Source organism: Equus przewalskii, chromosome 17 (genome assembly GCF_037783145.1).
Source record: "Equus przewalskii isolate Varuska chromosome 17, EquPr2, whole genome shotgun sequence".
Classification (NCBI taxonomy): domain Eukaryota; kingdom Metazoa; phylum Chordata; class Mammalia; order Perissodactyla; family Equidae; genus Equus; species Equus przewalskii.
Genome location: NC_091847.1, coordinates 75,850,930 through 75,877,695, shown reverse-complemented (window position 1 = coordinate 75,877,695; position 26,766 = coordinate 75,850,930). Strand labels below are relative to the sequence as shown.

General features: G+C 37.1%; 1 protein-coding gene across 10 annotated transcripts in view; it reads left to right on the top strand.

The window, feature by feature from the left end:
* The window catches only part of ALS2 (alsin Rho guanine nucleotide exchange factor ALS2), a 72,333-nt gene that overhangs the window by 31,398 nt on the left and 14,169 nt on the right, over window positions 1-26,766 (top strand). For 9 of the 10 annotated variants that reach the window (XM_070580709.1, XM_070580715.1, XM_070580716.1 and 6 more), the window contains 16 exons: window positions 334-516; window positions 2,443-2,614; window positions 3,424-3,604; window positions 6,273-6,338; window positions 12,361-12,523; window positions 16,532-16,663; window positions 17,061-17,189; window positions 17,569-17,639; window positions 18,036-18,102; window positions 18,442-18,644; window positions 18,761-18,826; window positions 20,286-20,384; window positions 21,193-21,357; window positions 22,551-22,662; window positions 22,892-22,969; window positions 26,389-26,522. In XM_070580709.1, the coding sequence (XP_070436810.1) occupies window positions 334-516; window positions 2,443-2,614; window positions 3,424-3,604; window positions 6,273-6,338; window positions 12,361-12,523; window positions 16,532-16,663; window positions 17,061-17,189; window positions 17,569-17,639; window positions 18,036-18,102; window positions 18,442-18,644; window positions 18,761-18,826; window positions 20,286-20,384; window positions 21,193-21,357; window positions 22,551-22,662; window positions 22,892-22,969; window positions 26,389-26,522 (2,021 nt within the window). Of the gene's footprint in view, window positions 1-333; window positions 517-2,442; window positions 2,615-3,423; window positions 3,605-6,272; window positions 6,339-12,360; window positions 12,524-16,531; window positions 16,664-17,060; window positions 17,190-17,568; window positions 17,640-18,035; window positions 18,103-18,441; window positions 18,645-18,760; window positions 18,827-20,285; window positions 20,385-21,192; window positions 21,358-22,550; window positions 22,663-22,891; window positions 22,970-26,388; window positions 26,523-26,766 lie in introns of those variants that run through there. The other variant, XR_011528525.1, reaches the window with a different exon arrangement.

The following is a 26,766-nucleotide window of genomic DNA, read 5'->3' as shown; positions in this document are numbered from 1 at the left end:
TCTTAACTGTAGTACAGGCTGAGTCCTGTGGGGACTTCCAAAAATAACAATTAAAAAATCAGATCTATAGTTTTTCCTTTTTAAATTCCAGTTTTTCAGATGTTTATGGAAACAATCCAGTTACAAATTTAAAAGCTAAACAAAGAATTCCTTCCTATTCCTGCATCTTTTCTGGAATTGATTGGGTATGTTGCTGGGTGAGTTTTGCCCTCTGAGATATGACTGACTTTGCACCGTACCTGTTTAAGTAATATTACATTTCACTTCCTGTGGATCTGAATTTTTATCTGATTGTTAACATCTTACACAGGCAATATCTTGCTGTCGTTGCAGGTAAACGGTAAAAATGGAGTCTGGAGTGTAGCTGCAGGCCAGGATTATTCCCTGTTTTTAGTGGATACAGAAGACTTCCAGCCTGGGTTATATTATAGTGGCCGTCAGGACCCTACAGAAGGTGACAACCTTCCAGAGAATCACAGTGGTACTAAGACTCCGGTACTTCTCTCCTGTAGTAAGGTGAACAGGAATTGGATCATAAGGCCCACATTGTATACCACACCAGCAGTTTTGTGTTTTTGTTATTATTTGTGTGGATGCCTAGTATTTTTAAGTATCTCTGACTACTATATTTAAAACTGCAAACCCCTTCCCACCCCCCCTTCACTCCTTTTCCTGCCTTATTTCTCTCCATAGTGCATATCACCTTCTAATACACTATATAATTTACGTATTTTGTCTATTGTCTGTCCTCCTTAACTGCAAGATTCCTCAGAGTAGGGATTTTAGGCTCTCTCATTTACTGCTGTATCTTCATAGTAAATACTTTATAAATATTCATTGAATTAATACCCTCATGTAGGAGTATTGAAAAGTATATTTCACAATGAAATTTCCTGACTGTATTCATGGAACTCTCAGGTGAATTAGAAATAGAGTAGAAGAGTTTTTAACTGTAAGTGGGAAGTAAAAATTATAGGGGCCCAAGATGGGCTTGCAGCAGACCTGACAGGCAACCGACAGTGCTGTGTTTCCCATCACTTCCTTTCTTCTCTTAGCTTTTCATTTTATTTACTATTATTTACTCCCTTCTTTTTCATTTGTTGATCTGAATTTCTTTGCTTTCCTGCTTCCTGTCTCTTTTTCATAAACCTAAACCATTGGCCCGTTCTGGGTTTTTTTTCCCCGCTAAAGTAACTCACATCCTTAAAGTGATGTGCTACAAAGAAATTAACCCTCAAAGTTAGTACATTCTGGCTTTCTTATTCTTATTGAATAATATATCCTGTGGACTTTTTTTATCCTTCATGTTTGTTTTTCTGGCTAAATATGTGAGCTATGAATGTATAGGGACAAGATCTTTCTTGCTGAAGGCAACACTGGCCTGACCAATGATTGGGTCTTGACCTCCGCATAGTCTGTTATTCCAGACGTACTAATTGACTCTTTGTAGTTGGTGGCCCTGGCTCCACATTCCCCATGAAAAATTCCACAGTCCAGATAAAGGATGAAATAGACTGATGAAGGTGCTGAGGCTCTAATATGTGTCTTTAGTTACTGTAGGATGTTAATAGTTTATTGGGTCTACAGCTTGGTTGTCTAGTTTAATAGGAATATATGAATAAAGACATCGAATGTTTTTGTTCAGTAAGGTCATGGGTAAATGACAAGAAGTCCCTTTTAAAGAAAATCCCTTTATATTGTACTTTTAAGACGTAGATAACACCTAGACCCTTGACCTTTTGATCTACAGCATAGAGATCCTCTCTGCTCTCTTTTATCGTATTTCATGCAAAAAAGGGTCCTAAGACATCTATCTGTATCATTTGCGTCTCGATATATTTAGGGTGTCTGTGGTCCTACACACATGTAGTATGAAATAAAAGGTATTGTGGCAATAAATCAAAGTATAGGGGCCGGCCCTGTGGCCGAGTGGTTAAGTTCGTGCGCTCTGCTTCGGCGGCACAAGGTTTCACCAGTTCAGATCCTGGGCATAGACATGTTACCGCTCATCAGGCACGTTGAGGCAGCCAGCGTCCCACATGCCACAACTAGAAAGACCCATAACTAAAATATACAACTATGTACTGGGGAGATTTTAGGAGAGACAGCAGAGAAGAAAAAAAAGTATAGATGTATGTAGTTATATATACATCCAGATATTCATATATAACAATGGTGCACTGGTAATACAGTTATAACAATGATACACTGGTAAACCAGCTATAAGAAAAGCAAACAAAACAAAATAAGCCCTGGTCTTAGTGTTTGCCAATTTTTTAAGTAATTTTTCTATTGCCAGTTTTAAGCTACCAATGGTTTAACAACCAACTTGCAGAATTCCTGACTATTACCACTTGGCTCTCCCCAGCTGATGCGAGCCAGCTTCAGTTATTGCTATTAGTAAATTATGTATTATCTTTCATCTTTTCTTCTCTGTTTCAGCTTGGATATATAAGCAGAGTGACAGCAGGAAAAGACAGCTATCTAGCCTTGGTGGACAAAAACATTATGGGATATATTGCCAGCCTCCATGAGTTGGCTACCACGGAAAGACGGTTCTATTCAAAACTAAGTGATATCAAATCTCAGATTCTCAGGCCTCTTCTCAGTTTAGGTATGTAGACACCTCCCCACCTCCCCACCCGATCCTCCCCCCGCCAATTATCAGGACTCTTATGTTGTCCGTTCTTCCTATATCGCAAGTAAAGAAAAGAAGTTTCCCTGACCTGATTCCTGATTCTGTGTTGGTTTTACCTCATCTGCTGCTCAGCCTCTCTGTCCCAGAAATGAGGAACTTTGGACTGGAAAAAAACAATCTCCTGATGTCCTCTGTAAAGTTCAGAGTGATATAGCGGTCTCATTTTTGGATTGGCTTCTCTGCACTGAATGGTTGGGCTTGTCCCTGGGGCAAGTAGAACAGAAGTCAGTACAAAAAGTTGAAAATGTTAACCAAGGTCTAACTATAGAAGTGAGTTCAATTCCTGACTGTCACTAATTGTGTGAATTTAGATAATTCACTTCCTGTCTCTTGGCTTTAGATTACTTCAAAATGAGAAGAGAGTTAGATTAGCTCAGTGGTTCTCAAATTTGCCTGGGCTTCAGAATTACCTGGATGGCTTTCTTTTTCTTTCAATATATCCATCCTAGGATCTTAACCCTGGAGTCAGAATCTGTAGGGTCCCTGTGAATGTATTTTTAATAAGTTCCTCAACTGACTGGATTCTGCCATCTCTAAAGTTACTTTCTTTAACACTGTGATTATTTGGGTTCCATAGTTGAGAGTACCTCTCAACATGTTAAGTATTCTTAGAAAAGGGGAATTCATAATCTTGAAATAATGAATAATAAATAATAATCATAAGAAAGTATTCAGGTAATGAGTCTTTAGGCTATGTTGTCATCATCATCATTGTTTTGTTATAGAAAATTTGGGCACTGCGAGTACAGTCCAGCTGTTGCAGGAGGTGGCAAGCCGATTTAGCAAGCTGTGTTACCTGATCGGTCAGCATGGAGCCTCCCTGAGCAGCTTCCTTCAGGGGATAAAGGAAGCCAGGAGTTTGGTCATCCTGAAGCATGCAAGTCTCTTCTTGGATAGTTATACAGAGCAAGTATCCAGTCCCGTGTCATGTTCAATCTCGGCAGGGTTATTCTGCCAAGGAGAACAGCTCCTTAATCAGAAGAGACTAGATTAGGGAGAGTGATATAAGGTGATAGAAGTTGCGAAGCAGTATTTTAATCTTATGTCAACTGTAGTTCTGCATTGCTGAAATTTTAGTTTTATCTAAGTGGGAAAAAAGGTTAAAAATAAGTTTTCGTATTTCCTTGTATATTCTAGCAGAGTGATTTATAGTATACTTAATTTACATAAAATGTACTATAATAAATATGGTTCTCTAGAGAACAATTTTGCTTAGTTAAGTAAATTATACTAAAATTTGAGGAAATAAGTAAACTGATTATTTTAAGACTAACTGCTGGGGCCAGCCCAGGGGCTCACCGGTTAAGTGCACACATTCTGCTTCTTGGCAGCCCAGGGTTCTCCGGTTCGGATCCCTGGTGCGGACATGGCACCGCTTGGCAAAAGCCATGCTGTGGTAGGCGTCCCACATATAAAGTAGAGGAAGATGGGCATGGATGTTAGCTCAGGGCCAGTCTTCCTCAGCAAAAAGAGGAGGATTGGCAGTAGTTGGCTCAGGACGAATCTTCCTCAAAAAAAAAAAAAAAAAAGACTAACTGCTGATTGTAAATATGGAGCTGTTCCAATGTCTGCTTTTTACTGTTCTGTAAATAGAAGTTTTAAAGACCAAACTACCTCTAAAATAAAGATATTTCCTTAAGAAAACCTAGGATAGTTATCCAAGGTTCTTTTCATGTTTTTCAAGTAAAATCTCCCAAGTGTAGTTGCAAATTTAAATATTTCTCATTTTTTCTTAATTTGTGTTTTGACATTATGATGGGAGGCATAATTTGTGTTAAATTAATGTCTGTTAGGTTGTGCTATCAATGTGATGTGTACGTTTTCTTCTTTCTTTATTCCTACTTCATCCATCCAACAAATATTAACTAAGTTCCCACTAAATGGCAGGCGCTGTGTGGAGCTCCCAGACCACAGCAGCCACAGTGTGGAGCCAGTGCACCTGCCTCAAGGAGCTCATAGTCTGTTGGGGTTTTGTTTAGGTTGTTTTCTTATATAAGTAATATATATTGATTATTGAAAACTATACAAATAAGATAATCAAAAAGATATTTAAAGTCACTATAATCCTACCACTAGAAATAACTATTGTTAATAGTGTATTTCTTTTCAGACTTATGCATATTTGTGCAGATAGATGCATGTGATTTCAATTCTAAGCAAAACTGAATATATTTGAAGCTGTTGTCTGAGAGAAAATACCCTGGTTGGAATCTTTTAAATCACCTTTCAGGCATGAAAAATAACATAATTTGATACCAGTTTACTTTTTTAAACTAGATTTTGTGTGAAGGTTTCAACTTTTATTAATTTTTTTTGTCTTGTATTCATCTCATAATCTATTTCACTTTTTCTTCCCTGATACTTCAAGACATGCTTGAAAATGCTTTTGTTTTGATACCTTGGGCTATTTTTTTAACATAATTTATTCATATAGATGGGACAAGTAAAAAATCTTGATTTATGAATTTTTAAAATTATTTTTAATTATGGTGAAATTCACATAAAACTAACCATCATAACTATTTTTAAGTGTATAGTACCTTGGGCTATTTTGTTTTTTCTTCTTCTCCCCAAATCCCCCTAGTACATAGTTGTGTATTTTAGTTGTGGGTCCTTCTAGTTGTAGCATGTGGGACACTGCCTCAGCATGGCCTGATGAGCAGTGCTAGGTCGGTGCCCAGGATCCAAACCTGTGAAACCCTTGGCTGACGAAGCAGGGCGCGCAAACTTAACCACTCAGCCACAGGGCTGGCCCCTACCTTGGGCTATTTTTAACAGGAATTTTCCTTCTTTCTCAAAGTCAATTGATGTCATTTGCCAGCTCAGGAGTATGGAATCAAAGTAGTTTATCAAGACTTAATCTCTGGGGCTGGCCTGGTGGCGCAGTGGTTAAGTGCGCACGTTCCTCTTTGGCGGCCCGGGGTTTGCCAGTTCGGATCCCGGGTGCGGACATGGCACTGCTCATCAAGCCATGCTGTGGCAGGCGTCCCACATATAAAGTAGAGGAAGATGGGCACGGATGTTAGTCCAGGGCCAGTCTTCCTCAGCAAGAAGAGGAGGATTGGCAGATGGTAAGACTTATTCTCTTACAGTAGATCAATACTTAACCAGACTTTTCTAACGCTGTCACTCAAGATCTTTTAACATATTTTCTTACTTTCTCTGTTATCTGTTTCTGAAGACTTAATTGGGTAACCTAAAGTGAAAATTAGAGAAAATTCTCATTAAAAATCTAATAATTTTAATCATGTTTTCTCAGGTTTGTTAATTTACCAAAGTAAAATCTATCAAGTAAATTCTAACATCTTCTGCATAGCTGTAGGTGTTTTTTTAAGTTTCCTGTTATATTAAGATCTTTACTAAAATGGCTTCCCTCCCCCCAGATTATTGTGATTATCACATAACGTGCCCTTCTCTTCAGTCCTTTACAGTTCATGAATGTTGACATCACAAAAGTTCTGAAACTCATTGGTGAGAAACCAAGAAGTATCTGTTCCAGATGCTTGTTCAAAAACTCTGAAGAGGAAATTAATATTTTAACACTAATATACGTGTGTTTTCTTTTTTGCTTAAGGTATTGCACATCTATTACAAATTTCCTGGTTATGGGAGGATTCCAGCTTCTTGCTAAGCCTGCCATGTAAGCAAATACATACTTTCCAATTATCATTCTAACAACCAAAGATTATGTTTTATAGTGTTCTGTATTTTTGAGTGCCCGGGAAAAGCTTTGACTTGGTCATTTTACCAAATGAATCAAAGTGTAGACTTTCACTGACACTTATAAAGGACCTGTATTAATAGCCCCTGATTATCATTGGAAGTAGTATGCTGTTGAAAAAGCCACAAGATCTGGTCCTTTAGTGCTATCACTTATTACCCCTGAGACTTTGGACAGCTCTTCACCAAATTGAGCCTAATTTTTTTTTTATCTGAAAAATGATGATGTTCTCTCCCCGGTTGCAAGGAATAAATAATGTATGTGATGTTACAGAGAAAAGTGCAAAGTGTTGCACAAATACAAAGTTTTTGCATTTAGCTTCTGGATAAGTAATAAATATATAAGCCCTTTACATGAGGCTAATCATTCTGAACTGTGTAGTTCTCAACAAGTGTTGATCTAGCAACAAAGGCAGCTTTAAAGCGTTCAGTTATATTTTGAAAGTAAACATTTCAGATGTGTACTCACGACTCATATTTAATAGAAGTTAACGTTTTGCCATGTTTGCTTTTGATCTTACATCCTAATAGGAAGAGTAGTAACATCTTTATCTCATTTCTTGTTTTAAAAGGAATACTTTTAATATTTTACCATTAAAGATTACCTCAGTTTTTGGTAAATATCGTTTATGGGGTTAAAAAGCTCCCTTTTATTCCTAAAGGTTGAAGAGCAATTGATTTTTTTTTTTAATGGTAAATATCCTTGGATTCCCAAGGTAAATTCAGTGGTCTTTTTTTTTTTTAAAGATTGGCACCTGAGCTAACATCTGTTGCCAATCTTCTTCTTTTTTTTTTCTTTTTTCTTCTTCCTCTCCCCAAAGCCCCTGAGTACATAGTTGTATATTCTAGTTGTAAGCGCCTCTGGTTGTGCTATGTGGGATGCCGCCTCAGCATGGCCTGATGAGCAGTGCCATGTCCACACCTAGGATCCGAACCAGTGAAACCCAGGGCAGCCAAAGTAGAGCACATGAAATTAACCTCTCGGCCATGGGGCCGGCCCCCAAATTCAGTGGTCTTTATGTATTAGTTTTTTTTGTTTTGGGGGGTTTTTTTATTGAGTAAGATTTGCCCTGAGCTAACATCTGTTGTCAATCTTGCTCTTTTTGCTTGAGGAAGATTCATCCCGAGCTAACATCTGTGCCAGTCTATCTCTATTTTGTATGTGGGTCGCCACCACAGCATGGTGGCTGACAAATGGTGTAGGTCCACCCCTGGGAACCGAACTCAGGCCACTGAAGCAGAGCATGCCAAACTTAACCACTAGGCCATGGGGCCAGCCCTGTATTAGTTTTTTAAGACATTGCTTGGATTTAATTTGCTAATATTTGAGATTTTCGCATCTATGTTAATATGAGGTTTCCTTCTCTTCTGTGCTTGCCCAATTTTGTTAAGAGGATTGCACTAGCAGTTATAAAATGAGTTTGGGAGCTTTCTCTCTTCTCCTATTCTCTGGAATAGTTTGAAAGAGACAGAGATTATCTGTATTTTGAAGATTTGGTGGACCTCATTTGTAAAAATGTATGGCCTTCATGGGAGCATTTCCTGTAGAGAGTTCTTAAACTACTGATTTAATTTCTTTAATGAATAGGTCTGTTTAGATCTTTATTTCTTCTTATGCCTTTAATTATTTATATTATTCTGGAAAATTGTTCACAGCATCCTTGTTTTCAAATTTATTGGCATATTATTCCTACCATTGTTTTAAGATGTTTCACTTCTATAATAACTGGACTTATACCCCCTACTTTTCATTCCTTTTTTTTCCTTTGGTGAGGAAGGTTCTCCCTGAGCTAACATCCATTGCCAGTCTTCCTTGTTTTGTTTTTTTTTTTTGCTTGAGCAAGATCAGTCCTGAGCTAACATCCGTACCAATCTTCCTCTACTTTCTGTATGTGGGATGCCTCCACAGCATGACTGGTGAGTGAAGTGGGTCCACACCCAGGATGTGAACCCAGGGACCTGGGCTGCCAAAGTGGAGCATGTAGCACTTTAACCACTTGGCCATGGGGCCAGCCCCCAGTTCCTATTATTATTTATTTGAGCCTTTTATCTTTTCGTCTTGGTCAGTCTTGTAAGCACTTTACCCCTTTTTATTACTCTTTTCAAAGATTAAGCTTTTATTAATCCTTTCTTTGTTTTCTATTTCATTAACGTCAGCTTTTTATTTCCTTCTACTTTCTTTGTCTTCACCTGTTAATCTCTTCCAACTTCATGAGTTTAGCATTTAGTTCATTAATTTTAGAAACTCTTTATTTTTCTAATGTATCCATCTAAGGCTATAAGTTTGCCTCTAAATGTTGCGTTAGCTGTATCTTAAAAGTTTTGATACATTTTGTTTTTATAGTCATTCAGTTCTAAATATTTTTACAGTTCCCATCATTATTTCTTCTTTGACTTATGTCTGTGCTCATTCATTTCCAAAATATAGAGGTTTGGCCTTCATTTTTTTAATGGCAGGTTAAACAGTGTTATATTTTAACCTTATGTATTAATTTTAAAATCCCTGATCTTGCTGTTTTGTTTAATGTTAATGTAATGACACCACTTTATGTTTTTTACTTTCAGCTTTTCTGCAGTGTATTGTAATGTTTTTGTATATTTCTTATAAGCAGCAAATGGGTGGACTTCCTGCTTTGTGATTTTTTCCATCTGAGAGCTTCTGGTTTTTAAATGACAGGTTTACACTTGTAATTTCTGATTTTGCATTTATTATATATCTGTATATTATAATGACTAAAAAAGCATATCTAGGGGCCAGCCTGGTGGCATAGTCGTTAAGTCCACGTGCTCTGCTTTGGCAGCCCATGGTTCACAGGTTCGGATCCTGAGCATGGACCTAGTACCACTTGTCAAGCTACGCTGTGGAGGCATCCCACATAAAATAGAGGAAGATTGGCACAGATGTTTGCTCAGCAACAATCTTCCTCAAGCAAAAAGAGGAAGATTGGCAACAGATGTTAGCTCAGGGCCAATCTTCCTCACCAAAAACAAAAGCTTATTTAACCTTTAGTGTTGGTGAAATGCTGAATCTTGGCCAAAGAAAATAGCAGAAAATGACTGCAGTCAAACCAATAGTTAAATGAAGCAGAAAGAAAATTGCAGTTGTTTTTGCAAATAGTAATGCTTGAAGAAAAGCAAGTTTAATTACAGAAAGATGCAAAAATAGGTGAAGACTTGTGGCAATTTAAATGAGAAGGCCTTGGGGGCTTCTTGAAGGACTATGGCAGTTGCTGACGCTGGTGCCATATTATGCTTTATTAATATTCCTTTAGTATTTCAGTTGAGTTCATAATACTCAGAGTTGACCTGACTCCTTGTTAGAGCAGCTATATCAGTGACATATGTGAAATATGTGAATGCCTTTTGCTGGAGCTTGGACAGTTTGGAAAGCAATTAATGAACACTGATGACTCCGAGCTGTGGCAGCAGATACGAAGTCTCGATTTGGCCAGCATTTCCCAAGCAGGTGTTATGAATCCCAGGGTTTTATGTAGTCAAAGTCAGTAATTAATGTCTTTTTTCACCCTCTATTTGCAAAGTCTATTTTTAAAATTATTTTAAAGAATTCATTTTAAAAGAGAACAGTTTGTGGGGGCCTGCCCCATGGCTGAGTGGTTAAGTTTGTGTGCTCAGATTCGGCAGCCCAGGATTTCACGGGTTCGGATCCTGGGTGTGGACATGGCACCGCTCACCAAGCCATGCTGAGGTGACATCCCACGTGCCACAGCTAGAAGGACCCACAACTAAAAATATACAACTATGTGCTTGGGGGCTTTGGGGAGAAAAAGGAAAAATAAAAAAATCCTTAAAAAAAACAAAAAAGAGAACAATTTGAGAAACTTAGGCATAGCCAGTGAGCCCGGATGGCAGTTAGTGGGTCTCGGATGATGATGCTCAGGCTCTCATCACTCAGCTGCTCACCTCAGGCTAGCGTGGTGGTTTGACCATCATATAGGTTTTCTTTTTAATATTGTGATAAAATACACATAACATGATATTTATCATTTTCACTATTCCTAAGTGTACAATTCTGTGGCGTCAAGTACGTTCACATGTTGTATAAACTGTCACCACTTTCTATACACAAATTTTTTCTATCATCCCCAGCAAAAACTGTACCCATTAAGCAGTGATTTCCCCTTTCTCCCTCCCTCCAGCCCCTGGCAACCTCTACTCTACTACCTGTCTCTATGAATTTCCCTATTCTAGGTACCTCATATAAGTGGAATCAGAGAATGTTTGTCTTTCTGTGTCTGGCTTATTTCCCTAAGCATAATGTTTTCAAGGTCCATCCACGTTGTCACATATACCAAAATTTCAATCCGTTGCCTGACTAAATAATATTCCATTGTATGTGTATACCACATTTTGTTTATCCATCCATGTGTCAATGGATACTTAGGTTGTTTCTAGCTTTAATATATTTATCTTTTTGAGTAACAAATGCAAAGCTAGCCACATAAGAAAAGAGCAATATTGCCACTGTTAGATTAAAAACTCCCAAGAGAAGATAAGCTACAGTGAGTCTCTGGTTCAGGTTTCCTGAGTGCTTATCAGGGCCCTTTTTGGAAAAGTCTGTAGGCAAGGGCGTGAGTGAGTCCTGAAAAGTAATAGAGTTCACAAGAGTTGGAAGATTTCTGGTCTAGTACTAAGCATCCAGGAGAAATGTGGTCTGAGGGAATATGTTTGCCATGTACTGCTTCCATCTCGCAGGAGCAAGTCAAAGCAGAGCACTTGTGTAGGGTTAAACGAGTGTCCTCAGCTGATCCCAGCAGCAGAATGTGGAGGAGGGTGCAGGAACACCACACAGGCCAGCTGTAAATAACAGTCTGGGCCATGCTCCCCGGGACACTCTGTCAGAGGCCTTAATTACATTATGAAAAAGTCCAACTTGTGCCATTGAACTTTTGGGTTGCTGGAAGCTGTTACATATTTTTCCATCTTTCCAAGATAATGTTTCATAATTTCAGAGTTAAACATCTGTTTATTCCATAGCTCTCTAAGGGATGATAAAATGATTCATTCTTGCCTTGTAGTCTCATGTGACATTGTTCTATTTGAGACCTTGTAGCTAAGAATTATACACAATGCTTGTAAATCGCTCAGGGCATTACCTGGCACATGGTTATTGCTCAGTAAGTGGCAGAGAAGGATTATTATTCTGTCCCGCCAACACTTACTTTACAAATCTTTTAAGTATTTTGGTCTGATGAGCATAATCTCAGTAGGTTATGGATCATCATTAAAATTTGCAGTAAAATTTTAATAATGAACTTATATAAAAATGAATATAAAAACTAAATGTTGGCTTCAGTTTGAAATGCTTTTGAAGATCTCAGCATTGAAATCTTCACATGTAATATGCTTTACTGTTTCCTGTTAATTGTAGTACTGGTATCTACAGTTTCTTATTCTCTTGTAATAAACTCTTATTAGATGATCAACAGTTGAAGCAAAAAAGAAGAAATTAGAAGTGTTTTAATATTATATGCCAATTCTGTTTGAGCAAAGACCTTTGTTTTTCCTCCAGCATTTTTGTGTAGCTCTACTGATTAGAGCAGTTAGACTTGCCATTAATTGCTGTGACTTTGGCTTGGAAATTAGCATGTAATGGCGTCAGCTGGTCTCCAGTTATTCCCTGAAACTGTAGGATGTATGATGCATTTCCTAGAATTTCAAGCACAAATCTGTGATTAACCATCTCTGTTATTATAGAGTTACTGTTGCCACCATTTGCTACTTTTTATATTCAACAATCCCATTTCATAGGCAGGGAAATTCTTTTAATTGTATGTGGCTTATATCATTGTATTTTTCTTCTGCTACTTTCATTATACCTAGAAATGTGCGTTCTGAAAAAGCTAGTATCTAATGAAATATTTCTATTCAGTACTGTCAATACCAAAATGATTAACTGAATCTCTGTTTTTCTCTACCTCCAGTGATTTCCTAAATAAAAACCAGGAGCTGTTGCAAGATTTATCAGAAGTGAATGATGAAAACACACAGTTGATGGAAATACTGAATACTTTGTTTTTCTTGCCAATCAGACAACTTCATAATTATGCAAAAGTTTTGCTAAAGCTTGCTACTTGTTTTGAAGTGGTAAGCTCCCAAAGAAACCCTCTTGGATGCTTGGGAAGCCAGGGATTATGTTTGTCTGTCTGTTTGGATTGTGCCACCCCAACATCTGGAGCTCCCATAATTTAATATGCATTCTGTCTAATTAAATTTATTTTTCTTCAAGGAAATGAAAGAAGTATGACTAGGTAAATCTAACCTTCTTTGCTGTGGATTCAGTTTCCTCTCAGGGCCTTATCAAGATTAATTGTATTCATTTTATGAAACTGTCTGAAGTCGAGACCCACTTATGCTACCTATTTAATATTGTCAAAGTTTATTGAGTGCATAAAAAAAAGTTTACCAAGTACAAGTTACACAGAGCTGTTACCCTGGCTTTCCCAATGATGACACACACCAGTGAGGCAGTGGAGTTACCACCTGGCCTGGATCACGATAGACTCATGCCAGCTGTTTGGGTCACCTTAGTATATGCTATGAGAAATCACAGTGTTACAGGATGGTTTCACATGTTAACTAGTCCACTTTCTGTATAAAATTAGTTAGGTGGAGTCCTGGAAGATTAGCACCACTCTAGGATATTAGGTGTATCTTAAAGTTGGTCTTGAGACATTCACCTTTGAAACTGTACTGAAATGTGTAGTTTCATTTTGTTTCCATTCCGAAGGGTTCCAGAGAAACCATAATGACTCCAGGGTCAATTATACTTTAGAATGTTTTTAGTCTTGGGATCTGTCTCCTTATCTGGACAGATTTCAGTCTCTAGAGTGACCCAGGAACTGATGTGAGCTTTCTACATTTGATCCTACTGTGGTCTTGTAGATCTTTTCTTTTAGTCTGATTTCAATTTTAGCCCAAATTGATCTAGTTTTAGCCATAAAGGTTTGAGCTACACAAGTAACTCAATGAGATACAGATTTTACCTCAATATGCCCTCAATTAATCACAAATCTTTCTTCCCAGATCAGCTTGGAATTGTTCAGAGAGTCTGATATTGTACTATTTCCAGTCCACTATTACACAGTTCTGTGTAAAAATACCAGACTCTTTAGTCTGGGATTTAAGACCCGTTAAAATCTCATACCCTCTTCTGTTTCTAGCTTTATTTTCCTCCCTGTGTCCTGCATGTTGGTTCAGATTCCCTGGGTGTAGCTCTCATATGCTTTATATTTGCTTCCTGAAACATCCTACCTCCATCCTCTGTGGGAAACCTTCAAGGCCTGGGACAAGTCTTTTTCTCATGAAAATGAAGCCCCCTCTGACTATACCACATTTCCTCCCATTTCCATTTCTCAGTTACTCCCTCCTCTGTGCTTTGCTGTACTTTATCTCTCCATTATTCTCTTGTCACATTATGTCTGTGGTCCTTAACCAGGGTTGGGGATCAGAATCATCTGTGGAAGTTTTTTCCAAACACATGGCTGTGTTCCATCACTGCAAATTGTTGGTTAGTAGGTCGAAGGTACAGTTTAGACATCATAAAAACATAAACTTCTCTAGATAAAAGTAATAATACCCAATATTTATTCAGTGCATTTCATGTGCCAGTTACTGTTCTAAGTAAGCATGTTATGTATATTCATTTAATTCCCACATCAACCCTGTGAAATAGGTGTTCTTCTTATCCTCTTTTTGCAGATAAGAGAATTGAGGCACAGCTGAGAACTGGTCAAGCTAGAATTCATATCCATGCACTCTGGCTCCAGAGTCTGTTCTCTTTAACCACTTTACTATGTTGTCTCTTGATAGATAACCTGTTAGCAAAACCCCTGCATTATTCTGATATATTGTCTGTTTTCTATCTTCTCTGCCTGATTCTAAGCTCCCAGAAGACAAAGATTGTGTCTTGCTTGTTTATCCCTAGCGCTCAGGAGAATATTCTGTATGGAGTAGACACTGTTAATTGTTTCTTAAATGAACAGAAAAAATGAATACAAATGACTCTAAGAATTGTGGAATGTAAAGTAATTACTCATGGCTGTGAGGGATCATCTTTCATCTTACCTTCTACTCTCCCTCCACGTGGCACAGCAGTTAGACCCTCTCCTGCAGCGGGTTTTCAAAGGTTGGTCTCTAGACCCTTGGAGGTTCCAGAGACCCTTTCAGGGGTTTTGTAAGATGAGATTATTTTCAGGACAATATTAAGACATTTGCTTTTCCTCTGTGTTGTCATTTGTACTGATGGTGAAAAGTAAAGATGGGTAAAACTGCTGGCTCCTTAGCATGCATCAAGGCAGTGGCTCCAAACTGTGCTCGTGGTCATTATGTTCTTTGCTGTCATACGCTCGCAGTTAAAAAACAAAATAAGCAAAAATATGCCAGTTTCACTTAAGAATATTCTTGATGAAGTGGTAAAAATTAATTTTATTTAACTTAAACCATTGAGTATAGATCTATTTTTGAGATACAGTTGACATATAACATTATGTTAGTTTCAGGTGTACAACATATGATTCAGTATTTATATATATTGTGAAATGACCATCACAGTAAGACAGTAAGTCTAGTTAACATCCATCACCACACATAGGAGTATATCTTTTTTTTTTCCTGAGGAAGATCAGCCCTGAGCTAACATCTGTTGCCACTCTTCCCCTACTTTGTATGTGGGTCACTGCCACAGCATGGCTGATGAGTGTTGTAGGTCTGTGCCCGGTATCCAAACCCTCAAACCCAGACCACCAAAGTGGAGTGTGCTGGACTTAACCACTACACCATGGGGCTGGTGCCTAGAAGTATATCTTTTTAATATTCTGTGTGGTGAAATGGGACATACACATAAAGTAGCTCTGCTGCATAGCCAAGTATGCAGCAAGTAGGGAGATTTTTCAAGGAAAAGCACAAAATTGAGGTTTGAGTTGAGAACTGCTTTTTTTTTTTAACTTGAAAGAATGATTGACAGATAAACTATAGTTATTTAGATTTGGGTATTTGGCAGATATCTTCTCAAAAATGAGTAAATGAGTCACTTCAAGGAGGACAACTGACAGTGTTTGTTGTCAATGATAAAATCTGAACTTTTAAGCAAAAATTAAAATGTGGGAAACGTATCTGTCACTGTGAGTTGGCAGTTTCCCACTACTTAAAGACTTTCTCTGATAGATTGGTGATAATATTAACATGTGACTTTTGATGTTGTGTAATAAAATGTATCAGCATTTGGAAGGTCTGCATAACTCATTGAACCAATATTTTCCAAATGTTCCAGTCCACATGTCATGCATGGGTAAAAGATCTGTTCAAAGTCTAAGATAGACCAGTGGAGTAACAGAGTACAAAAAGTTCCATCAATGTAGTTTCACATTCAAGCTACTTTTAAGAAACTACCACTTAACAAGTTTGGGGTTGGTTTCAAAGGAGAGTATCCACAATTATTTGAAATGACTATTAAAATGCTTCTCCCTTTTCTGACTATATCTTTATAAAGCAAGATTTTCTTCATATATTTCAACCAAACAGCATATCGTAATAGATTAAATGCCATAGCAGATGAGAAAAATCTAGCTGTCGCCTTTTAAGCCAGGTAATAAAGAGATCAGAAAAAAATGTAGAACAATGCCAGTTTTCTCACTAAACATTTTTTTCTGTTTTGGAAAATACAGTTATTTTTCATTTAAAATATTACTGTATTTAAAGTGAATTAATAAAGGGTTTTTTTATTTCTCAACTTTGTTTTCTAATATGGTAAGTATCAATAGATGTAACCCACATAAGCAAAGCAGAGGCATTTTGAGACCAAAACATGTGAGAATTCCTGCCCTAGTCCGAGTTCGCTGCTCCTTGCTTCACTGGTAACTGCTGGTGTTTGCTTCTTTCTCCCTTGAGTTATTCCTCTATTTTATATGAAACTATATGTAATAGAATTTTCTGGAACAAATCTTTTTGCTCAGCTCCCTTTAGTGTAACATGTCTGTTCTTAGGCTGGATTTCCTCCCTAAACTTAACACTACATGTCTAAACCACTCTGAGGCTACAGATTCTGGACAATTGTTTTATATTCTTTTTTTTCCTCCCTTAATTATTTGCCTCCAGACATCTCCAGAATACCAGAAGCTGCAGGATTCCAGTTCTTGTTATGAGTCTCTTGCTGTCCATCTCGGCAGGAAAAGGAAGGAAGCAGAATACACACTGGGCTTCTGGAAGACCTTTCCTGGAAAAATGACGGTAAACCATGCCAATTGTCATTACCCCAGCACGCAGCAGGCATCTCCGTAACAACTGTCATTATTTTCTCTCTTTCTTACTCGTTTATGGTAGTAATGCTTCAGTGAGCCCCTTTCTCAGCCTGGTCTAAGGACCACAGCAGTGGATGCTCTAAACATTAACATCTTCCCTAAGTTATAGGAATCCTCTCTGAACACGTATTTCACCTTCTTTTATTTGTTCCTGTCTTTTTAGTCTCCTTTGAGCACTGATTTTTTGAAATGTTTGGATCCCGTCTAAATTAACACCAAACTAAGCTATGACCAGTAAATTTCCTTAAATGTGATTTATATCTTTTTCATTTTCTCTTTGCCTATTAAGTAATTTTGATTGATTTTGTACTTGTTTTTAATTTCAGGATTCCTTGAGGAAGCCAGAGCGTCGACTGCTGTGTGAGAGCAGTAATCGAGCCCTGTCTCTGCAGCATGCAGGGAGGTTTTCTGTGAATTGGTTCATTCTCTTTAATGATGCCCTAGTCCATGCCCAGGTAGGCCAGATTCCTAACCTTAGAGGCCCTGGAAGGTGGAGCACTATACTTATTTAATTAATTGTGCCATCAGTTTGCATTAAAACTTATGGTGATTTTGCTGGAACTAATGAATAGAAGAGAGTGTTTAGCTTGCATGCATAGTATGGGCCAGATTTCAGGGAGTATTTTTGGTATCCAGCTTGCAAATGAGTATCAGCCATCTGAAGGGGTCCTTGCAGCAGAGATGAGACCCATTGGGCTTGGCTATGTCATGGGAACTATGTGGCTGAGATGGTGGCACCTGTGTGGACTTAACCATTTGAAAAGGGTTATGCAGCAGAGACCTCCAGGGTCCACGGGGGCTTTCTCAGATGTTTCTCCATTTTCTTTGTTTCAGTTCTCCACACACCATGTTTTCCCTTTGGCCACACTGTGGGCAGAGCCACTTTCTGAAGAAGCTGGTGGTGTGTAAGTGTGCCACCCTGCCGTTCGCCTAATTCTGTCCCTCTGTTACCCAGGTTGTTTCCTTAGACATGACAAAGCTCAGGAGACCTCCCCATTCTGCATAAATGAGACTCACCTCCCTAGCACAAAGGTAGTAAAATGGCCTGTGGTAAAGATCATGGCAGATCATGACAGTGGTAAAAGGGCTGCTCCATTGCTCACATCCCCATTGTTCAACACAGAGCAGAGTGACTGTGTCTTTTCTTTCTCCCACTGTGGCAACCAAACCCAGGGCATGACTGCATCTACATTTGACTTCTACTCCTCTTGAAATAAACAAGTTGCTTTTCATATTTGAGGATTAATATTGTGATGACAGGTTGTCCTACCCACTGATATTTATCCTTGTGAATGTTTTAGGAATGGCTTAAAGATAACTACACCTGAGGAGCAGTTCACTCTCATTTCATCAACACCCCAGGAAAAGGTTAGTTCATCATGGTATTTTCTTTTAATCTTTGGCCTAGCTATTTCTGTCTCTTATCGTAGTAAAGAAGAGAAAAAAATTGTTTTTGCTTGGCTAATGATTCATAATTATGTCTGATAAATCTTCGTTAAAGACTAGATTTTTGTTTTTGTTATTTTAATGTGACTTAATTTTAAACATATAGTAGTGAATTCCAAGAGCCAATCAGCATTATTCAGTTAATAAGAAAAGTATTAGGAGACAGAAAAATTACTGATACCAAGGAAACTTAGCAGGATTTAAAGCAATGCATGATGAGTTGTTGTCTCAAGCTTATTGACATTTACTTTTTGCTCCTAGACTAAATGGCTCCGGGCTGTAAGCCAAGCTGTGGATCAGGCTTTGAGGGGGACATCTGATCTTCCGCCTTATAGTAGTGGCAGCAGTATTCAGAGGCAGGAACCACCCATTTCACGCAGTGCCAAATATACTTTCTACAAGGATGCTCGCCTAAAGGATGCCACCTATGATGGACGCTGGCTTTCAGGGAAGCCTCATGGCAGGTGAAAATGTTTAAGATTTATGCCTGGGGTGAGGATGATAGTCTAATTACTGAGAAAGTATTGATTATGTATGAAACATTAATTGACATGTATTATTCTTTGCTTATGTATTCCAGAGGGGTTTTGAAGTGGCCAGATGGAAAGATGTATTCTGGCATGTTCAGGAATGGCTTGGAAGATGGGTAAGAAAATTGTGTAAAACAGGAAGATAAATTCAACTTCAGTTACAAATTACATTATTTTGTGTTCAGAGCTATTTTTGAAACAATCAGTAGATTTCTGTTTTGTTTCTTAGAAATACGTCCAGTGTATTAGGGCTCATAATGCAGATGTGTGAACATGGAGAGACCTAGGAACTTAGGCTGCAGCTATCGTTTACCGAGAGTGAGTTGTTTACTGGGAGAGCCATGTGATTTCAAGTTACACAGCCTTCCATATGTTAAAATGAGACTGTGTTTTCTATCCATTTCACACTTGTGAAGACTGAGAACTTTGGGTAGTGTTGATGGCGAAACTTTTGAGGTAGTAGTGCCTCCTTGACACAAAGGACAGAGAGAAATTTTCCTTTCAGTAGTTTTAAAGCATCTTTAATTTCTGTCATATGCTAAAGAGGAAATCTTCTAAGTGGTATGTTATCCTAATGGCACTCAAATGACATTATTTTTGTATAAGCTTGTTGTGTTTTCTAACACTATAGTACATTTACATGATAAATTTGGCAGTGAAGTATTTCGTATCATGTTAGAGAAGTAATTTATTTTACTATTCAGTCATGCGCCACATAACGATGTTTCAGTCAGTGATGCACCCACATATAGAGCAGTGGTCCCATAAGATTAGTACCACGTAGCCTAAGTGTGCCATACCATCTAGGTTTGTGTAAATATACCCTATGATGTTCTCAATGACGAAACTGCCTAACGCATTTCTCGAAATGTATCCCTGTTGTTAAGTGATGCATAAACGTATAAAAAAAGATTATTATAGGAGCCAGGCCTGTGGCCTGATGGTTAAGTTCCACGTGCTCCGCTTCAGTGGCCCAGGTTTGCAGGTTTGGATCCCAGGCACAGACCTATACCACTTGTCAGCCATGCTGTGGCAGTGACCCACATATAAATAGTAGAGGGAGACTGGCACAAATGTTAGCTCAGGGCTAATCTTCCTCAGCCAAAAAAAAAAAAAAATTTATTATATATATTGGGTAGGTGATCTTTTCTGTGTGATAATATAAATATTTATGAGGCCTTTGAATCTCTTTTTAATGGAATTTTAGAATGAGAAGAGACTTTAGATAATCTGATTTACCTCCCTGCTTCTACAGATGAAGGAGCCGGGTACTGGACTTACCCAAGGTGATGTGGCTCATTAGTGGCAGAGATAGGTTTAGGACACAGGTTTTCTGTTTTTCACTGGACTTGAGATAAAACACCTAATCTCTCTGTGTAGTGGAGTCCCACTCCTCTAGGACTTGCCAAAGAGCTTAGGTTATAGATACGACTTAAACCAAGACTTCATTTACCCCTTTCCTCCTATAGGTAAGTCTTTTCTCTGATCTCCTTGTTAAAATGTTTACAAATGTATACATACAAAAGGTGAATATGTCATAATTGCACCTTCTGATTTTTTACGTTTCCTTGGCAGGTATGGAGAATACAGAATCCCAAACAAAGCCTTGAACAAAGAAGACCATTATGTGGGCCATTGGAAAGAAGGAAAAATGTGTGGTCAGGGAGTCTTTAGGTAATAACACTGGAAAGGTTGTTAGACTGGTCTTGTTTTTTCAAAGAATTATATAAACCTAAATGTTTGTGTAGCCAAAATTTTCCAAGGAGTAAGTTTTGTTTACTCTTCTTATGACTGAAACTGTGTAAAGTCTTCTTTTAAAGATCAACCTTGGGGCTGGCCGAGTGGTTAAGTTTGCACCCTCTGCTTCAGTGGCCAGGGTTTCACTGGTTCGGATCCTGGGCATGGATGTGGCACCACTCACCAAGCCAGGCAGAGGCAGCGTCCCACATGCCACAACTGGAAGGACCCACAACTAAAAATATACAACAACTATGTACCAGGGGGCTTTGAGGAGAAAAAGGAAAAAATAGAATCTTTAAAAAAAAAAGATCAACCTCTTGTCTATCACAGGATGAATATATTAGGTTATTATTTAGTTCTTAACAAAATTGTACAAACTTTATAAACTTTGACTTTCTCACAGAATCTCCTAAGTGTCTTGCCTGTAAATTTATCTTCTATTTGTTATATGATTCTAATATGGACAAAACCTGTCATTCTTTCAGACATCACTCATTTCATTTTCCCAAGAGGGACTGAACACATTTTTTTCCCCATGTTAACATAGAATGCCACCCATGATGTCCTAACTTTTTAGCCTCAATCATTGAAAAATGAAATTTTTAATTGTTGAAAAATAATCATATAAACAATTATAGCTACCAGTGAGACATGAGTATAGTTTTGAATTTCCTAAACTTTGTAAAAATGAACATCAGAATTCGATGTGCTTGTGATCTTTATCCATTCTTTCTAACCACAGTTATGCCTCTGGTGAAGTGTTTGAAGGTTGTTTTCAAGATAACATGCGTCATGGTCATGGTCTCCTACGAAGCGGAAAGTTGACTTCCTCTTCTCCCAGTATGTTCATTGGCCAATGGGTAATGGACAAGAAAGCAGGATATGGTGTCTTTGATGATATCACTAGGTACGGTATTCTGCTTCTAATCTCAGAGTTCAGTGTGAGAAGATAAGGTTCCTAAACTTCTCCAAAAACAGTGATGATTTTATGAAGGCTGAGCATCTTAATTTGACAGTACTGAGAAAATTTTTAATAAGACAGAGTTGTCAGACATCATTTTATCCATTTTCTTGTGAATTACTTCTATGCAACATCAGGGTCATTCACAGTTAACATTGGCACCATTTTCCTTAAAGTTTCACGCCAACAAAGCCTTTAGTGTCTCAGACAGGCTACCAGATCTTTAACTATTATACAAAGAAAGACCTTTAAAGCAGTCTAGAGATGATAGGAGTAAAAGGTCGGGAAGAACCCAATGAAAATTCCCTCTGGGATCATAGAATGGAATCTAAACACCTTTCTGCGTAGGTCTTCCTGTTGGGTCAGAGACTTTGTTAGCATGCCAGCAACCCAGGAATCCAGCTTAGTTAAATTCAAGTAACTAAACCTTGGGAAGGAATGTAGTTCTTTTGCTTCGGTGTTTGGTTTGGCTTGATTTGCTTTTGGACTTAATATGTACTCTTTTCCCCCTCGTGTTACTAATGATCACAGCTCTCATAATGTGGGATCTTTCAAATTTGCTGTTATTATTAAACAGTGTTAAGATTTAATATTTAGTAATATTTAATATGTTTAGTAATATTTAACTCTGTCTAGTGTTATATAACAAGCAGTTTGTACTTATTTTGTCTTTTTAGTGGGGATTAGTAAGATTTCTTTGAGTTCAAGTAAGTGAAGAATGAGCCTTATTTTATGATAACCCCTCCCTTTTTTTTTTAAGTTAGTAAACTTTTGGGTAAGAAAAAGTTGTGCATAGGTTTGATTCTACTTATTACGTTTTGAATGAAATTATTTAGAGTTGAATTCTTGGCATTCTTTATTTCTGTTTAAAGTTATCAAGGAAGTACATGGAGTATATACAGATCTATATCAGGTAGACTAGAATGTTAAATTCCCGTGAGAATGCTGCTCTGAGGAAGATGTCTTTTGCCATCATGTGTCCCAAGTTGGAGGAGGCAGAGTTAACCTCTTTAGAAAAATGGAACTGAGACCAACCTAGGGAGTGATGCTTGGAATCTCCCATGCAGTCATTGTCTTTTCCCCACCTCATCCTTGTCTTCATCAGTTTTTCTTTTCTTTTCTCCTCTATTTCTCTGCAGAGGGGAAAAGTATATGGGGATGTGGCAAGATGATGTATGTCAAGGGAATGGTGTGGTAGTTACCCAGTTTGGATTATACTATGAAGGCAACTTTCACCTTAATAAAATGATGGTGAGTAGAATATTTGCATATAATGTTGCATATAATGTAATGTAAGGACTTAACATAAGAGTTATGTCCTTAACTCTTTAAATCATTTTTTTGTTAATTTTCTACCTCCTTAGTACCGTTTTCTTGTCTTTTAAGATTCTGTAAGGCTTTGAGGGATGTGGCTATGTGTGTGTACTCTAAGTTCCTCTGCATTTTATGTGTTACAGTTTTTGTTTGTTTCTTCACATAGGGAAATGGGGTTTTACTGTCCGAAGATGATACTATCTATGAGGGAGAATTTTCAGATGACTGGACTCTTAATGGAAAGGTTGGAAACTAACTTTCTTCTTTCTCTCAAATATAATATTTAACTAATTTCTTCTTGACTTTTTAAAAAGGCTAACTTATATGCCAAAAAATTCACCTGTTTTAAGTGCATACTTCAGCGATTCTTAGTAAATGTACAGAGTTGTACAGCCATCACCACAATCCAATTTTACAGCATTTCCGTGACCCAGAAAGATTTCTCTCACCATCTTCTGCCCATTTGCAGTCACTCCTGTTTCCGCCTCCAGCCCCAGACAGTCTCTAATGGACTTTATCACTCAATAGCTTTGCCCTTCAGGTCGTTACGTATAAATGGAATCAGAAGTGTGGTCTCGTCTGTGTGGCTTCTTACACTTAGCGTAATGTTTGTGAGATTTTCCCTTGTTGTGGCACGTGCAGTACCTCATCCTTCTTATTGCCAAATAGTATTCCAAAACCACTTTTGTATCCCTTCACCAGTCAATGGACATTGAATTATTCCCAACTTCAGGCTACTATGAATAATGCTGCTATAAACATTTGAATACAATTTCTGTGTGAACATATGTTTTCATTTCCCTTGGGTAGATGCCTAGGAGTGCAAATGCTAGGTTGTATGGTGAATTGATGTTAAACTTCTTAAGAAACTGTCAAACTTATCCAAAGTGGCTGCACCATTTTACATTCTCATCAATGTATGAGGATTCTAATCTCTCTACATCTTCACCAATATTTTTTATTTTCTGGTTTTTTTCTTTTGCCAGTCTAGTGGATGTGAAGTGATTTCTCTTGGTTTTAATTTATATTTTTCCAATGACTAATGATGTAGAGCATATTTTCATGCCCTTATCAGCGATTCATATATTTTCTTTGGTGAAATGTCTTTTCAAATATTTTGACATTTTAAGAGTTTGCTTGTTTATAGTCTTGTTATTGAGTTGTAAGTGTTCTATACATATTCTGGATACCAATCCTTTATCAGACATAGAATTCACAAATGTTTTGCAGTCTGTGGCTTGTCTTTTTCATTTTTTTAATGGTGCTTTTTGAAACACGAAATTTTTAAATTTTAATCAAGTCAGATTTGTCAAAAAAAATTTTATGAATCATGCTTTTGATGTCATATCTAAGAAATCTTTGCCTAACACAGTTAATAAGATTTTCATCTCTGTTTTCTTCTAAAAGTTTTGTGGTTTTAGCTCTTTAGGTCTCTGATTCATTTTCAGGTAGCTTTTGTGAATGCTGTGAGTTAAAAGTCTAAATTGATCTTTTTTTGGATGTGGATATCCAATTGCCTCAGCAGCCTTTCCCATTGAATTTTCTTGGCCCCTTTGTTAAAATTAATTGACCATAAAAATGTATTTATTTCTGAACTCTAAATTATTCCATTGATCTCCATGTCTCTCTTTATGCCAATACCACACTGTCTTCATTACTGTAAATTTCTAGTAAGTTGTGAAATCAGGAAGTGTAAGTCTTCCCACTTTGTTCTTTTTAAAAATTGTTTTGGCTATTCTGGATCCTTTGACTTTCCATGTAAATTTTAGGACTGGCTTGTCAAAATCTACAGTAAAGCCTGCTGAGATTTTGATAGGTATTGTGTTGAATCTGTAGATCAATTTGGGGAGAATTGCCATCTTAATTATATTGAATCTTTCAATCTATAAACATGGAATGTTTTCCCACTTATTTAGGTCTTCTTTGATTTCTGTCAGCAATGTTTTGTAGTTTTCAATGTGCATTTTCTTGCATATTTTGGTTAAATTTATTCCTAAGTATTCTTTTTGATACTATTGTAAAGAGAATTGTTTTCTTAGTTTTATTTTTGGATTGTTCATAGCTATTATATAAAAATACAATTGATTTTGTGTTTTGTTCTTGTATCTTAAATTCTTGTTGATCTTGTTTATTCTAGTAGGTCTTTTTGCGTGTGTGGATTTCTTAGGATCTCTTGCATGCAGGTTCATGTTGTCTACAAATAAAGATAATTTTACTTCTTCCTTTGCAACCTGGAATGCTTTTATTTCTTTCTCTTGTCTAATTGCACAAGCTAGACTCTCCAATAGAATGTTGACTAGAAATGGTAAGAGTGGACGTCCTTGCCTTGTTCCCTGTTTTAGGGGAAAAGCATTAAATCTTTCACCGTTAAGTATCCTGATAGCTAAAGATTTTTCATAGATTAATCATCAATTGAGATAGTTCCCTTCTAGTCCTAATTTCTTGAGAGTTTTTATCAGGAATAGGTTTTAGATTTTGTCAAAGGGCTTTTTTTCTCTTTCTGTTGATAAGATCTTGTGTTTTTGTCCTTTATTCTATTTAATATGGTGTATTATATTGTTTGCTTTTCTGATGTCAAACTAATGTTGCTCTCCTGGGATAGATCAGACTTGGTCATGGTGTATAATCTTTTTTTATATGTTGCTTGGTTTAATGCTAATATTTTGTTGAAGATTTTTGCATCTATATTTATGAGAGATAATGGTCTTTAGTTTTCTTTTCTCATGATATCTTTGTCTTTAGTATCAGGGTAATACAGGCCTCATAGAATGAGAGGGGAAGAGTTCCCTCCTCCTTCGTTTTCTGAAATAGTTTGTGAAGCCTGGTATTATTTCTTCTTTGATATTTTGGAGAATTCATCTGTGAAATCATCTGCACCTGAGCATTATTTTGTGAGAAGATTTTTAATTTCTAATTAGATGTCCTTACTTCTAATTGGTCTATTTAAATTTTCTATTTCTCCTTGAGTCAGTTTTGGTAATTTGTATCTTCCTAGGAACTTCTGTCGTATCTAAGTTATATAATTTGTTGACATAAGGTTGTTCTCTTAGTATTCCCTTCAGACCTCTTTAATTTCTGTAAGGTTGGTATAATACCCCCTGTTTCATTCTTGATTTTGTAATTTTATCTTTTTTTTCTTGATTAGTTAAATTTTTATCAATTTTGTGTGTTTTTTCAGTGATATTTCAGTGATTTTTCTCCATTTTTTTCTGTTATGTATCCCATTGAGTTCTGCTCTAATCTTTATCATCTCCTTCCTCCTTCTTGATTTAGGTTTTGTTTGCTCCTCTTTTTCTAACTTTGTAGGGTAGATTTTTTAGATTACTAATTTGAGATCTTTCTGATATAGGCATCTATAGCTATAAATTTGTCTCTAAGCACTGTATTAGCAGCATCCCATAAATTTGGATAAGTTGTGTGTCCATTAAATACAAAGTATTTTCCATTTTTTACTGTGCTTTTCTTTTTCTTTTACCCGTGGATTATTTTCATACACTCTTTGCACACTGTGTGTACACACACTTTTTTTTTTTTTTTTTAAGAGTTGGTGTCTGGTAAAGAGTAAATTAAAAGAGAAAATGTTAACTGTTGACTGCTTTTTTCCCCTCTTTTTTTAAATTGAAAATAATTCTCTAATTCCACATTTTCTATAACTTTATGTAGGGAACACTGACTATGCCAAATGGAGATTACATTGAAGGTTATTTCAGTGGAGAATGGGGATCGGGAATAAAAATCACTGGAACCTACTTTAAGCCTAGTCTGTATGACAGTGATAAAGACAGACCCAAAGTTTTGTGAGTAACTAATGTTGATTCTAGATTATTGAATGTTTTGACTTGTCTTGCTTTTATCAAAGCTAGTTAATATTTTTAATGCAGAGCAAGTTTTTAAGGTCTTCTTTTTTAAACAAAGTGTAACCTCCTTGAATTATTAACTGACGCTACCATAGATAGCTAAATCTATAGTCTTGGCTTAGATTATAGCTGTTTAAAATAAAAGTTGTGTGTGCAGGAATAATCCTACTGTTAATGGTGCAGG